Genomic DNA, 16,367 nt, shown 5'->3' on the forward strand with positions numbered 1-16,367 from the left:
GGTGAGCCCATGTGAATTGTAGCCTCAGTTGCCTGTTCTTACCTGACAGGAGTGAAACCGGATGTGGTCTCCTGCTGCTGTAGCCCATCTGCTTCAAAGTTCAACGTGCTGTATGTTCAGAGACGCTCTTCTGCACACCTTGGTTATAATGAGTGGCTATTTGAGTTACTGTTGTCTTTCTATCAGCTCAAACTAGTCTGGCCATTCTCCTCTGACCTCTGGCATCAACAAGGCATTTTCACCCACAGAACTGCCATTCACTGGACATTTTCCCTTTTTCAGGCCTAGAGATAGTTGTGTGTGAATATCCCAGTAGGTCAGCAGTTTCTGAAATACTCAGACCAGCCCATCTGGCACCAACAGCCATGCCACGTTCAAAGTCACTTCAATCATCTTTCATCCCCATTCTGATGCTTGGTTTGAACTTCAGTAGGTCGTCTTGCCAATGTCTATATGATGAAATGCACTGAGTTGCTGCCATGTGATTGGCTGATTGGATATTTGCAGTAACAAGCAGTTGTGCAGATGAACCTAACTTAGTGGCCAATGAGTGTGTGTGTGTATATATATATATATATATATATATATATATATATATATAGTTATATAGTTTTACTGACGTCCGAGGTTCGATCCCCGCGAGGGTATGCAGTGAAGTGTGTACGCCTCATGAGCCCAAAAAAGGGCAAAACACGTGTCGCGTACTCTGCATTATTTGACAGTAAAACTAGTATATAACATTCTATGATCTGCTTCTCGCGACTGAGAGGGAGTGGCGGATGTTTGGTGACTAGCAGACCAACCACATGCGTTACCTGGTAGATAACCACCCATATAATCAGATAGTGTTTCAGACTATGAATGCTACATATAGACCTTTGGTTTTATGTGAAGTTTTTAATGAACACACAGTATTCCTAAGCAACATATTCCCCCTGTTGGTTTCAATTTTTGCATTGTATATTTGTGACATCATCGTCATCTCCATTATGTGTATGATATCATCATGGGCCTTCTTATTTAAAGGTGAGCACATACTAAGGCATTGGTTGAACTTTGTTTCCAAAGAAATACCTTTAGTTATAACTTGACAAAAACTACTTTTCTCTGGAAATTTCTTCTCAAGGCAGTGTGTGACTTGTGTTCACCCTTTTGTGTGATAAACATCCAGACAGGGACATCCATTCTAACAATACAAGACTTAGCTGCCAGCAACCCCTTCCACACTACAAAATGGCAAGCAAGAACCGTTCATCGACAGAATGGTCGCATTCTGGTAGCTCACTCACTCGCACTTGCCAGCGTTTCGGAAATATCGGAGGAAGCCAGTGTACCTGGTGCAACTTTTAACATGAGGGGGAGAATATCCACACTCCAGGGGAGAATCCAAAGGAGATCCTTTAAGTAGGAGACAGCAGGCTGGGCCATCCACTCAGTCACATGGCGTCCTTCTTATCACGTAAAAGCGACTGCATTTCAAACCGAATCAGCTTACCTTTTCTGGAGGTTGAGAATCAAATCCCTCAGCTAAGGCATCAATGGCAGAATTTTGTTCTTTGGCAATCTGTAAAAATATGGAGAAAGATTTATTCAGAATGGATTATGAACTCTTAAACTACTTAAGAAAACACTGAGTGCACTGAGTGAGATGACTATTGCATGCTATCCATTTGGATACTTTTCTTCATAATCCAAATTAAAGTTTATAGAATAATATTACAATAAATCAAATGTTGTGTTATACTGTAGTGGACTTCTCATTGCCTTATCCTTAGCATTATGTTTATCACACCCTTTCTATTTCCATTTTACATGAAAACATGAGACTAAAAAAGTCTGTTACTACAAACTGCGTGGGGTAATTAACCAAGATGCCTCAGAGGACAGTTGGGCGTCCCGACCAGGACAGAGGTGGAGTCCTTACCCAGCCGGATGCCATAATGGAACGGACCAAATGGGGGCAATGACCAGTTGGGAAGCCTTATGATCCTTGTGCTGGATGGGATGCCAGAAGATTACAAGAACTGGCAGAAGAGCACGGCAGGGAGCAGTTCATCCTCCACTTTAATAGGTGGCAGTGTTCCTTGTATAAAGTCCCAGTCTGGACACCCGCAAGGCATTATGGAAGCTGGAGTTTAGTGGAGCAGCCCTGTTGGGATCCCGGGTAGACAACAGAGGGCACTGCTGGGAGAGGATCTCCCTGGCATTCTCATAACCCAGAAGTGGTCTCAACTGGCTGCGTCACGTCACCAGAAGTACTCCCGGGTCCTCAATAAAAGAGACCACACTGTCTTGTCCAGGCGAGTAGGAGCTGGGAGTGGAGATGGGCAGCACTCACCTGGAGGAGTAGCAGTGTGGTGGAGAGAGAATGAAGAAGAAACAGTGTGGAATTGTTATACAAGGTATTTGTGTAATAAAATCCCATTTATTTAAACCTGGGACTGTGTTTGTGTGTTTAACTTGGGGTTTGGGGCTCTGTGGCGCCCCCTAGCATTATAATTTTGGGTGCCTTTAACCTAAATTAAATTGCATGATGAATTGGTATCACCAATCGTATTTCTATATTGTATCTAAATGTAATAATTGTATCCTATTTTAAACTAACAGAAATACATTGTTAAAATATGGAGGGGTATGAAATACTAGAATGTGATCTATCAAGAGAAAAACCGCACCATTGACTTGACTTGACTTTTAATGAACAAAACTGTGTTTGATTCCTACCCATTAAGCATAAAATTATCTTAATCAAGTGTTTTCCTCACTGTTCTACCACAAACGTCTGCAGACTGTTATTTACTACCATTCAGGGTTATTTGTACCAAAGGGCAAAACTAGAAATATCATATACAAAGACGCTTTCCATTCAATAATATTAGTTGTATTCTAAATTCAACAGGTTTAACTGTAATAAGTGTAATAATGAATTGTAAGTGCCAAATGGGCATTCCGACTGGGGTCGAAGATGATTTCCTACCTGGCTGGGAGGCAGTAATGGATACAGCACCAGAATGGAGATATAACCCAGGCAGGATGGACCTTGGTTTCTGTCCTGGTTGAGATGCCCAGATAATGGATGGACAAGCGACAAATGGATATTTTGAGCAGGTCGTCCTCCAGCACGAGAGGCGGTAGTGCTCCCCGAATCTGGAGCCCAGTCTGGATGCCTCGGAATTGTAGTTTGGAAGGGCGAACCTGTCGGGCTCAATGGGTGCAACAGGGAGGGCGCTGTGAAGAACAGACCTTCCTATGTCGGGGAGCTTCTGTATGACCTGAAAGTGCTTCCGGCATCAAATGACTCCCGGGTCTGACATAAAAGGAGGCATCTCACAACATGCGGGGAGTCTGGAGAAAGCTGGACGACGCTCACAGAGGAGACCCAAAGGGAGAAGGAGGTGCTTTATGGGCTGTCGGTAAGGTGCTGGACTGATTTGTTATTGAGATAAAGGTACTGTTACCCAATAAACAACACTTTCATCTTATCTTGTATTGGTGAGCCTGGTGTTTGGGCTCTGGGCGCCCCCTAGTGGCCATAATATTAATATGTTAATTTTTCTTTCTACCTTTCAACTTTCTTGACCAGTTAATACTGGAGAACTCAGCTAGTTTGCTTTAAAGCCTCCATTTTTAAAGAACAGATGCATCTGTCTGACGCACAGCAAGACCTCTGAGAGGTGTAAGCATGCAGTGCTAAGGCAGTAATAGGATAGGTGTTTAGTTTTTATTTGGAACCTTTAACAATGCACACCCACCCCGCTTTTCAATCCCACTGTTCCTAAAACTCCTGGTCCAAACCTTCTTTACATTTGAAGCTCTGACTTTTTCCTTAAGTTTGCTTATGGTGCAATCAATCAGTAAAATTCACCATTTCTCTCTTGTATTTTAATAAAGTTTACCTTTAATTATTTTGAATAATTTGAGTCTTCGTATCCTGATTGAACCAAATTGTCCTGTCATATTATTTCTAATTCCTGTTAGTATCAATTCATTTTAGTTTATGCAGACCCTGCTAATTTGACTTCCTTGTAATTTAGCTTGTACTGAAGTTTACTGTATCTTGTTGCTTTGAATTGCACTCTTGTTGCTTTCTATTATTATTATTTTTTTATAATTATATATTATTATTATTATTCTATTATTAGTTGCTTAACTACTATCATACACTGATAATTTCTGTACTATCTATTATTTATTAATTATATTACATATCTATTGCCTATATTTATGTTTCTAGATTGCATCAATGTTCATATTGCTAACTGCACGTCAATATTGCTGCTACTTCTTTGTCTTGTCTTTGCACAATGTCCTGTCTTGTTTGTGTTTTAATTTTAAATTTAAATTATAATTCTATTTTTAATTTATTATTTACACGTCATGTTTTTACACTGTGGACCCTGAGCTTCGCAATTTCGTCTATCTGTATACTTGTATATGGCTGAGATGACAATAAAGTTCACTTTGACTTTGTAAAGTGTTTTGTGAGGGGTGATATATGTGGGGGGTCCCAAAAAAAACAGAATTGGTTTAAAATAAATTGCATATTTATTTTTACACTTTCAAACTTCAGTCACCCGTTTGATGCAATACACTCAGCAAGATGTTTTTTCCACCGCTGAGAACAGTTGATTGTGATCCCTTTTAGGACTTTTGCTGCCACATCGGCAGAATGTTTCCCTTTGAGGACTTTTTTCATCCGGGGAAACAAAAAAAAGTGACACAGGGAGAGATCAGGTGACTAGGGAGGGTGACAAACGGGGGTCATGCCAATTTTGGTCAAAAAAAACTGCTGAACACTCAGCTGCGTCGTCTCGATTTAAGAACCAGTCACTTGTTTGCCACAACTGGGGACGTTTCTTCCGCAAATCCTGACGCGACCTTTTCAAAAATTTCCAGCTAAAAGCTTTGACCAGGAGGACCAAATTCTGAGTGCACAAATCCCCCTCACGTCAAAGAAACAGATGATCATTGTTTTTCATATTCGACTCCGCTAGTCGTGCTGCATGTTGTTTTTGCAAATCAGCCATCACAAAATAGGCAAACGCATTGAAAGGGACTTGGAGAAAAATTCACTGAAGTCGAACGCACCACCACACAACAATGCCAGTTGGCACACTGATGCAGAAGGGTTTCTAGAATATTCACATAGTGGGAAGCACCTACTAAAAGGGGCCTGAACTCCAAAAGATAATTCCGCTTCTTTTTGGCCCCCTACTCATATAGCATAAAATAAATTGATTGACAGTTTTATTTACTGACTGACTGACTGATTACGAAGCTGTGACGCCAATCATGTTTTCATTGTGTCACGCATGCATGTCACTATATCACCCTCCAGGCTCTTCTGTGATATTGTACTTCCACCATGAGTTGAGTTGGGGTGCTGGTGCTAACTGTATCCTCATATATTCCCTCCACAGTGCCAAAAAGACCCCCATTGAGGGCAACTGATTTCCATCCCCTTCTGGTTGCGGTATCTCTCTGTTCCTGGAAGGAGGCGTCACTTGTTACGAGGACATACCACAGGATGGCGCTCCTTCCCAAGGTTCCTGAATCAAGGACCCTGATTTTCGTTTTACTTCATCACCATCAGGCACACTTTTTTTTTTATTCCTTTGTCTCAATTAAACAGGGGCAACTGGGTTGGCACCCCAACATTTCAACTCATGGACCTGGCAACTCCCTCCATTGATCACAATTGCTATACGCTTACCTGCTTGGGGGTTTTGGGCTTGTCCTCTTCCTTGCTACCTCCTTCAGATCCCTGCAAGGATACGAGGAAGCAGAATAGAAACATTAGATGGGACAGTAAAAGACACATACAGTGGCATACAGAGGTTTGGGCCCCCTTGCTTAAAATGTCTGTTACTGTGAACAGTTAAGTGAGCAGAAGATGAACTGATCACCAAAAGGCGTAAAATTAGAGATGACACATTTCCTTTCAGCATTTTATGCCATATTAGTGTATTATTTTTGCATTGTACAATTTGTACAGTGAAAAAAGGAGCATGATGCAAAAGTATGGGCACCCTAAGATATCTGAGGACTTGGGTAACTCTTCCCAAGGTAGACTCAGACCTTCATTAGGACTACGGCTTGTTCACAGTCATCATTGGGAAACCCCAAATGGTAAAGCTGTATCAATTCTCTGACTCCAACATTCGACAGCCATGGGCTCCTCTATAAGCAGCTGCCTAGCACTCTGACAAATAGAAGAATTGAGGCTCACAAAGCAGGAAAAGGCGATGAGAAGACAGCAAAGCGTTTTCAGGCAGCTGTTTCCTCAGTTCATAATGTGACTAAGAAATGGCAGTTAACAGTAACGGTGGAGGTCAAGAAAACTTCGTGAAAGAACTGCTTATTACATTGGTAGAAAGACAAATAAAACCCCAGTTTGAGTGCAAAAGACCCTCAGGAAGATTTGTCAGACTCTGGAGTGGTGGTGCTCTGTTCTACTGGGCAGAGACACCTGAACAAACATGACCTTCATGGTAGAGTCAGCAGTAGAAAACCTTTCCTGCATCCTAGCCATGGAATTCAGTGCCTGAAGGTTGTAAATGAACATCTAAACAAGTCTGACACATTTTGGACAACAAGTCCTGTGGACTGAGGAAGTCAAAATAGAACTTTTTGACCACAATGTGCAAAGGTATGGTTGGAGAAAAAAGGGGGCCAAATTCCAGAAGAAGAACATGTTGTCATCTATTAGGTATGGATCGATCAGGCTTGGTGCTTATGTTCCACCCAGTGACACAGGGAACATGTCATTGGGAGAGGGAAGAATGGATTCAAATAAATACCAGCAGATTCTGGAAGTAAACATCACACCATCTGTAAAAAAAGGATGAGTCCTACAACAAGATAATGAGCCGAAACACACTTCGAAATCTACAATGGAATATTTCAAGGGGCACAAGCTGACGGTGTCACAATGGCCCTCACAATCCCCCAACCTAAAAATAATTGAAGATCTGTGGAGAGATCTCAAAAGAGCAGGGCATGCAAGACGGCCCAAGAATCTTGCAGAATTAGAAGCCTTCTGCAAAGACGAATAGTCCAAGTAAGACCTGAAAAACTCTTAGCTGGTTACAATACTCGCCAAAGGGGGTCTTAATAAGTACTGACCAGGTCAGGTGTCCAAACTTTAACTTCAGGCCTTTTTCATTTTTTTTTTGTACCTGTGAATGCTTACTTAAATATTAAAGAACTGTGTCATCTTTAACTTTATGCCTTTTGGTAATCAGTTCATCTTCTGCTCACTTAATTATTCACAGTAACAGACATTTTTGAGCAAGGGGGCGCAAACTTTTGCATGCCACTGTAAGGCGGAATAGCAAACTTTATACATAGCACTTTAGTTTATGTATCTGTAATACGCAGGTATTAACAGTCTGCATGTTAGAAAACACATTAAAAGCCTTTTCAGAAGATACAAAATAATGAAAAATTGATATTTCAGGAGATTTATTATTTTAGTGTTGCCAATAGCCTAAATAATAAAATGTTTATAGACTGTTAATTTGTGCAATATAATGAATAATGAAACCAAAGTGTGCCCACTTTATTAGTAGCATAAAAGAATAAAATAAAAAAAAAATTTTACAACACATCCTAAGTTTGAAGTCAATAATTATCCACAATTTTGTGATAATTTCATCTGGGTTGGCTGTCCAGTTTTCTTCGTGCACTTGTGGAAAGGTAGTGTGTCTATGCTCGCAGTGTTGAAGTCTCCACCTTGATCAGTCAGCTTTCTCTTATGGTGTTCTAGGTCAGGGGTGGGCAAATTCATTCCTGGAGGGCCGCAGTGGCTGCAGGTTTTTGTTCCAACCCAATTGCTTAATAAGAAGCACTTATTGCTCTTGAAACACTTCTGCTTCATTTTAGTTATCTCCCTCGTTAAGATTATGAACCCTTATTGCTTATTTAAGTCTTAAACAGCTGCATTCTTGGTTTTTAATTACTCCTTATTAGCAATAAGATGCAAATGACAAAAGAAACCAGCAGTTATCCATTTTGCTTGTTACCCTTTACACCTGTGTGTATTTATCGTGCACTATTTGGTTTAATTAAATACTTGGAAGGAAAGAGAAGAGAAAAAAGTGAAGGATTGAGAATTACCCATCCGTTTTACACTTCAAAGTATTTGAATGATATCCTTAGAATGGAAAAAAAAATCTAGGATATGAGAATGACTTGACATAGCAGAGTTAAAGCACTAACAAGCCATGAAATGTAATTATTGGCAAGGATTGTTTTCTAATAAAGCAACTGGGTTGGAACAAAAACCTGCAGCCACTGCGGCCCTCCAGGAATGAATTTGCCCACCCCTGTTCTAGGTGTAAAGACGACCACTGCACTCTCCACTGGCACCAAAGAAGAGCAGCGAGCAGTGACCTACTTTTTATGGTCTGAAGATATGCCGGGGCCAAAAACTCTTGTAGACTCATCAAAATCTTGGTACGGACTTGCCGTATGTTGTCATCGGTAAAGATGTGGATGGGCATTCCAGTTCTTCTTCATGCTTAACATGCGTCCAACCATTTTTGAACTAGATATTTTGCTGCTGTACAACACTGTCTCATATTGTGCAGAAAGCCTTCTAAGAATTTCGGTCTCTGGTACCATTTTTGAACTTCCCAATCCATTTGTAACCATTCTGCCTGTGGTACAACACTGTCTCCCTATTGTGCATAAAGTCTACTAGGGATTTCGGTCACTGATACCATTTCTGAACTTCTCAATCCATTCATAGACATTCTGCCTGTGGTACAACACTGTCTCATATTGTGCACAAAGACTTCTAAGGATTTTGACCTCTGGTACCGTTTTTGAACTTCTCAATCCATTCATAGACATTCTGCCTGGGGTACAACACTGTCTCCATTTTGTGCAGAAAGCCTTCTAGGGATTCTGGTCTCTGGTACCATTTCTGAATTTCTCAGTCCATTCATAGACATTCTGCCTGGGGTAAAACACTGTCTCCATATTGTGCAGAGAGCCTTCTATTGATTTCAGCCTCTGGTACAATCTTCTATGTATAAACACCTATACCTGAAAATCAATGGATGCTAACAAGTGGGCCAAACACACCAGTACTCAGCTACACATCATGTCATTTCATCTTTCATTATACAGACGTTGACTAAGCCAACATCCTCTTAGAGCTGTACAACGTCACTGGCACTGATTACTGAGCCACAATGCAGTCCATTAAATATCTCTGTTACCGGAAAAAATCTATCATTCTTGAATTATTATTTAAAAATTTGATTTTATAGCGTAAACCTTTAAATAAAACAAGCTGGTGCTCACTGGTCTACTACTGTGCTAATGTTGCAATATAATCCGCCAGAGACTTAAACACAGACTCTGATCGGTTCACTCACCTTTTCTAATTTCATCCTGTATTCTGGAGGGATTGTATTTTCATTGTCTCCAAGTTTTGGTATATGCTTTTCTTTGATATTTTCCTAGATAAACCAAAAGATATAATAAACAATTAATTTTCAGGAAGTTCCTGTCTCATATGTAGCATAGCCTAACATCCCCAAACCCATGTAATCTGTTTCAGGTTTGTGATGGTCAGAGCCTATCCTGGCAGTACTGGGTGCAAAGAAGGAATTAATCCATAAACACACCTTGCTAAGGACATAAAAAGTACCCAAGGATTGTTGTGAGTGAAAATGTTCAGGAGATGATCAACAAGCGAAGAATCGTAGTAAGAAAGAAATTGCAAGGGTCAAAAATACAAGGAGGATGAGTAACCAGACCAAAGGGAAAAACATAATTATAATCAAAAGGTTGTGAGGGTCAACCCAGAGAAAGAAACCTGACGCAAGTGCCGTCTTGAATGAAAGCTAACTAGCAACTAAAGTAAATAAAAGAGATTTTGCATCCATTGAGGGATAACTGAAAATGCAAACGTTGCGATATTTTTATGTCATCTCCTGTGGCGCTACAGGTGTGACTGCTACTCCATGCAGTAAGATAAAACAGCAAAAATTCACATGGTAGTAAAAATGTACTTTTTGATTTCAGCTCAAAATGCAAAACTAATAACAGAATCAAATTCTCAAAATAAGTTAGAAACACAATATATATTGTTGATTAACTTAATTAGTACAAGAGAAGATACATTGCATATTCATCTCTCATGCTCAACATCACTTCAATACACAGGACCTATTAACCTTTAGGATATTTAGAAACAGGACAACTACATGAACAACATCAAGCATAATCAGAAGGCCCATAAGGCCATACAGTGGAACCTCGGTTTGCGAGCATAATTCGTTCCGGAAACGTGCTCGCAGTTCAAAGCACTCGTATATCAAAGTGAATTTCCCCATAAGAAATAATGGAAATTCAGATGATTCGTTCCACAACCCAAAACTATTGATATAAAAATGATTAATACAAAATATAAAGTAAAAATACATAAAACAAATTAACCTGCACTTTATCTTTGAAAAGAATCATGGCTGGTGTGAGTGAGTTTCTAAACTCTTGTGGGGTTCCACCCAACGGGACGACACGCGGAAGAGCGTCCCAAAGCAATCGCAGTCTCCCAGCGCTGTAGCAGTTCGCCGTAAAAGCGAGTCCGAAAAGATCGCAGACATGCTATAAGCTCCTGCTGTCAATGGGTGATAGAAAGAACAAGGAACATTATAAATGCGCAGGGCACAGTACTACTTGGCCACGATCCTGCCCGGCTGCTGTGTCTGTGTATAGGAGAGTGGCAGATCCCGCTACAATAAATAACCGCACTGTTGCTGTTTCAAGCTGAATAAAGCTGGTGTCGCTAAAGGACTGAGACTCAGCCTTGTGTTTTGGGGCGCATGACAGGGACTCGCACGTCACAGCACACACGTGCGCGCGCACACACACACACACACACAGTCACAATGCTGTAGTAAACAGTATACGCTCGTACGGATGTTGACTATATGAGTGAGGCACGCCGACTCAGACGGAGAATAGGAGATGATTGCCCACAATCCCGCAGCGAGAGAGAGAGAGAAGAACCATCAGCTCAGTTGTGATCACATGATGCTCAGCAGACAAAGCATATACATACTACTCGTACTGCAAGACCTCGCTCGTTTATCAAGTCAAAATTTATTAAAAATTTTAGCTTGTCTTGCAAAACACTCATAAACCAAGTTACTCGCAAACCGAGGTTCCACTGTATAAACAACGTGAACAGAACGACAGTCCTAACTCACTGACAGTTGCACCCTTCTGGCTACCGAGACTCCTTCTAACTTATCCCTATAGTTTTCAGTATAGGTCTACAAGTTCTGAAAGTGAAATTAAATTTTAAGACGCTCCCATGGTGTGGGTTTAGGTGGTTATGGGCTTAATAAGATCACATACAACAATAAGGTAATAAAAAGAAAGAAGGAAATACATTTACCTTGACCACAGCCGATGGAGGCACTGGTTTTGGTTCTGGAGCAGGGATATCAGGCATCAGGGTACCTGAAAGAGCATCTAGGGCACTATCAGTACCAGCAGACATCTGAAATGTAATATTTTAACAGAAAACATCATTTACTGCTGAGCTTAGCAATGAAAGACAAAACATTTCTTGGAAGATATGGCCAGACAGCTTTCCACCATACTCCAATTTCACTGCTTGTTAGGCAGGTGGGAAAACTGGTGAAGCCAAGAATACTAAGTTATGGGTTTAAGGCAGGAAAGAACCTTGTATGTGACCCCAATGTTTCAATATGCTCATGATGCACAATTCTGGGGAGGCCGATCAGCCTAATAACACTAGACTACAGAATATTAGAGGAAGAAATTGTGGAGTCTAGGCACACTCTGCATAGAAATAAAAGCCATTAGACTGTGGAGCTGGAAAAATGGCAAGGTATCAATTTAACTCTGTGTGTTTATTTCTTAATTAGCATATAGGTAGTCAACACGGGTCAAAGTGCAACGCTCAGTGATGACTAATTACCTTTCATACAAATGTTTCTTATAGTACCTCCTCATTCTATACTCAGAATGAACACTTCACTCTGTAACTGGATCTTGAACATCTTGTCAGAAAGACAGCAGACAGTACGTCTTGGCACTAAGACATCACTTACAATCAAACTGAGCACGGGGGTCCTCAGGGCTGCATGCTCAGCTCATTGCTCTTTACTCTACTAACACATGACTGTACTGCCAAATCCAGCGCAAATCATCTCATTATGTTTGCAGTAGTAGAACTTATCAATAATGAAGATGAAACATTTTACAGAGCAGAGGCGGAACAGTTAGTGAGTTGGTGTGGGGACAACAATCTGTCCCTTAATGTCAATAAGACAAGAGAGTTGATTGTGGACTTCAGAACAAAGGCATGTCAGTGGCTTTCCGGTGGAGAGGGTCAGCAGCACAAAATTCTTGGCCGTCTGTCTCACTGAGGATCTCTTCTGGACTCTCAGTACCAAACACCAGGTCAGGGAAGCTCAGCAGTGGTTGCACTTCCTTAGGAGGCTGAAGCAAGTGAGAATCCCTGCTTCCATGCTCTCCACCTTCTACCAGGGCACTACTGACAGTACAGTATCCTGACGAGTTCCATCACATCATGGTTTGAAAGTGCAGTGTCTCTGACAAGAAGACTCTGCAACAGTTGGTAAAGATGCCTGAGAGTTTTATTGGGGTCTCTTTCCCCACCATTAAGGACATTTTGAAGGACAGATACAAGACGAACCCCCTCTCATAAACTGTTCAATCTCTTGCCATCTGGTAGGACATATTGCTCCATAAAATTAAGAATAGCTATAATGTGCAATAGCTTCTTTCCATTGGCAATAAGACTGCTTAACTCTCTGTAATATACAATAATAATTTATTTTCAGCTGTAGTATTTACTTGACTATTTTACGTAAGCATTGGTTGGACTTTGTGAATTTATTACTCTCTTGGTTTACTTTTGTGTTTTTTTTTTCCCTCTCCCTTTTTGCACATTTTCTGCTCTTGAGTAATGTCATTTCATCCCACTGTATTTTAGATATGACTAGAATGACAAATAAAACTTGAACTAGATATTTATTGTGTGGAGTTACAACAAAGGACAGAATAAGAAATGAAAAAATGAGACAATCAGAGGTACACCAAAAATGGAAGAAACGTCTAAGAAAGTCCAGGGAATTAGGTTGAAGTGGTATGGTCATGTGATGAGGAGAGATAATGAATATGTGGGCAAAAGTGTGATGGGAATGGAAGTTCAGGGGAAGAGAAAGCGAGGAAGGCGAAAGTGGAGGTGGGTGGAGAGGAAAAGGTTCTGACTGGGGTGAAGGTACAGGACTGAGCTGTATGGAGAAGGTTGGTCAAACACATCAACCCCCCACAAAGAAGTGGGAAAAACTGAAGATAAAGAAGAAAACGTTTTTGCAATAAAACTTAACATTTTACTTGCCCTATTAATAACTTCTACACATTGCTTAGATGATGAGAACATGACTCACCTGTCCACACCAGTGCTCATAAGAACATAAAATGGAGATGCACTAACCTGCTTTGAATCTTGCGGTGGCTTCCCAGCTGCTGACTGCAGTGTTGGTGCCGCAGCAGACTTCAGTGTTGGAGCGGCTGATGACTGAAGTGTGGGAGCTGCTGATGACTGAACAGTTGAAGATTCTGAACACAACTCAAAATCTCCTGCCAAGGCATCAATAGCAGCGGAGGGATCAACTGGTGTCTACGACACAATAGCAGAGCAGTACATTAGAGGACTAACAAGAGGATTGTCCTCTCATCTAAGAAGCTAGAAAAAAATCTGCTAACAACACTTATGATGGGCTTATACTAATGGTATGTGTAAGAATAGTAGTCATAAGGACATTAGATACCAAGACAAGTTTCATGAAGATGAAAGTAACTGAAGAGACCCTTCATTACCCTTAACTCTTTGAGGGCTGAATATGTTTTCCAAAAAACATAATTTCTGGAAAGCAATGGCTTCTCACAGAAATCAACATAAAACGTCTGTTGCTGCATGCTGTGGCTGCCAGCTTGCCAAGAATGTGTGGCAGGCTTTCTGCCAGGCTGTTTTTGCATGGCTGGAACAGCAGCAGCAGCAGTCACGGTCGCAGTGCATTACAATCTGGTTTCTACCTCTTATCATTAAGTGGCAGTCCTCCCTGGTGAACATTGTCAGCACCACAATTAGCTGGGAACCAATCAGCTGAAGCTGGAACCTCACATGTATCAAAATCTGAGTGTGACAAGTCATAGTCCAGTTCAGAGATAATAGGCAAAACGTCATCCACAGAGTATTTTGCTTTACGCATTCGCTTTGATCTCTCACCAGATGTCAGGGCCATTTTTGCTGCTGTTTGTGCCTTGCTACTGACACGAGCTCAGGAAATCTCAATCAAGCCAATTAATCAATGAGAGTCCAACTAAAACAACTGGTTTTGTCACAGTTTACAGTCGATCACCATCATCAACTCCTTCTTTTGACAAAAGTCAACATCAGCCCTGAAGGAGTTAAAGTTCTGAACCAGAAACTGTATAGGAATGAGCTGTTACCAAAAAATACATTTCAAATCAACATGATACAGTTGGAGCTTTTGGAGTGGTGTGGCACATTCGGAGATCTTGTGAAGAGGAAAAGCTGACTGGCTTTCTTTTCAATTGTCCAAACAAAAGTAACATAGAAAAGTATTGATTTGCTAAATGAAAGACAACTTTGTGTAGTCCACAGTTCTCATAACCAAAAATCGGACTGTTACTGTTATTAGTGCTTTAAATGGTTATGCAGCCATATGTGTGGTTTATGCTGTTTTTACATAATGTGACTTTATGGGGTGATGTGGGGCAGACCCCAAACCCAAGAGTGACCCAAACAAAAGGGGCCAGGTAATGGAAAAGGTAATGTTGTTTTATTAACAACAATAGTAAACAAAAGTATAGGTACAAAAACACAAAGGAGTAACACCAAAGTACAACTATAGCACTGGCCTTTCTGGGCATACCTAAACATGATAGGATGGCAGCTGGTCCTGTGTGGAACCAGGTCTAGACAAACTGTAAGTCACCTTTGTACTTTGGCTTAGAAATGGCTAATGCCCTTCTGGGCATATCTAAACATGGAAGGATTGTAGCTGGTCACCTTTGTACTTCTGCTAACTTCCCACTCCTAGAAATGGCTAACATGCCTCTCTGGGCATACCTGATCATGGAGGAACTGCAACCGGTCCTCTGTGGAGCCATGTCTAGATAAACTATAAGTCACCTTTGAACTTCTGCCAATTTCCCACTCCTTACAAGTGGATAATGCCCCTCTGGGCATACCTGAACATAGAGTAATAATTCTTAACATTTATATAGAGCTTTTTCTCACTACTCAAAGTGCTCCATGCAGGGAGGGACTACAACTGGTCCTCTTTGGAGCCATGTCTAGACAAACCATTTGAACTTCTGCCAATTTCCCACTTCTTTCTCCTTAAAGTTCCCTGACCTTCTTCTCCTCTGTTTTGTCAAGGGAACTCTTGCCTATACCCCACATCCAACAGACCCTTTAAGTTGAGGTCTTGGGGATAGTTTAAGGGTACATTACTCAACACTGAACTTTGGAGTTGGAAGCAAACTAATACAACTCCTGAGGCCTCTACACTTGAGCTCCCATGGTGGCCCCATAATAATATTCAAAACTTAAAAGAACAACTGGCATCCAGTTATGCAGTTTTGGGCAATTACAAATAATCACCAAAAATCCTGAACCGGCCATAATACCGAGGGGCACGTAGTATTCATTGGCCATTTTTACTTGAAAAGAGAAGTAAACTGATGCCCCAAATGAGTCACAGGGTGTTGAAATAATGCCTACCTTTGGTTGCTGTGGTGCAGGGGTGGAACCCTTTTTATCTTTGTCCTATAAGAAAAGAAACATAATTCAATATTATAGTGAAGCAATCAATAATAAAAAAGAATAAAAACTGACATTCAATATTATAAGTGAAGAAAAAAGTAATAATAAAAAAATAAAAATGGATAGGGCTAAATTAAGCTGCTCCTAGCAAGTAACAGCTTGACCAAGCTGAAATGTACCTGCTTGTTAATGGTGGGTTTTATGAGTTGACATGGCAATCAAGTGACATACACCAACATGTCACAATGCACGGTGGGCTACATGGTTGGAAATAACTGCACTGTTTGATGCAAAATTTGTGAAGGAGAACCCATTTGTCACTTCTGCTGCTCGTGTTGGAGAAAAAAACACTTTGAAGGGAAAATCTCCAAGGGACCACAACACAGACCCTTCCCTTATCGCCGACATTTACTATTTTGAAAATGTGACAATACACTTAGCCCATGATACAATTTATATTACGATACTATATTCCAAAGATAGGTAATTTTTACCA

General features: G+C 40.8%; 2 protein-coding genes across 10 annotated transcripts in view; one reads left to right on the forward strand and one right to left on the reverse strand.

Moving 5' to 3' along the window:
- LOC114654912 (baculoviral IAP repeat-containing protein 1-like) overlaps positions 1–16,367 on the forward strand; it is an 828,238-nt gene that overhangs the window by 84,717 nt on the left and 727,154 nt on the right. The window lies entirely within an intron of this gene.
- LOC114654913 (calpastatin-like) overlaps positions 1–16,367 on the reverse strand; it is a 202,279-nt gene that overhangs the window by 12,396 nt on the left and 173,516 nt on the right. For all 9 annotated transcript variants that reach the window (XM_051930032.1, XM_051930028.1, XM_051930035.1 and 6 more), the window contains 6 exons: positions 15,830–15,874; positions 13,511–13,696; positions 11,417–11,521; positions 9,387–9,470; positions 5,714–5,764; positions 1,496–1,564 (listed from right to left, as the gene is read on the reverse strand). In XM_051930032.1, coding sequence (XP_051785992.1) covers positions 1,496–1,564; positions 5,714–5,764; positions 9,387–9,470; positions 11,417–11,521; positions 13,511–13,696; positions 15,830–15,874 — 540 coding nt within the window. The remainder of the gene's footprint in view (positions 1–1,495; positions 1,565–5,713; positions 5,765–9,386; positions 9,471–11,416; positions 11,522–13,510; positions 13,697–15,829; positions 15,875–16,367) is intronic.

This window comes from Erpetoichthys calabaricus, chromosome 7 (genome assembly GCF_900747795.2).
Source record: "Erpetoichthys calabaricus chromosome 7, fErpCal1.3, whole genome shotgun sequence".
Taxonomy (NCBI): domain Eukaryota; kingdom Metazoa; phylum Chordata; class Cladistia; order Polypteriformes; family Polypteridae; genus Erpetoichthys; species Erpetoichthys calabaricus.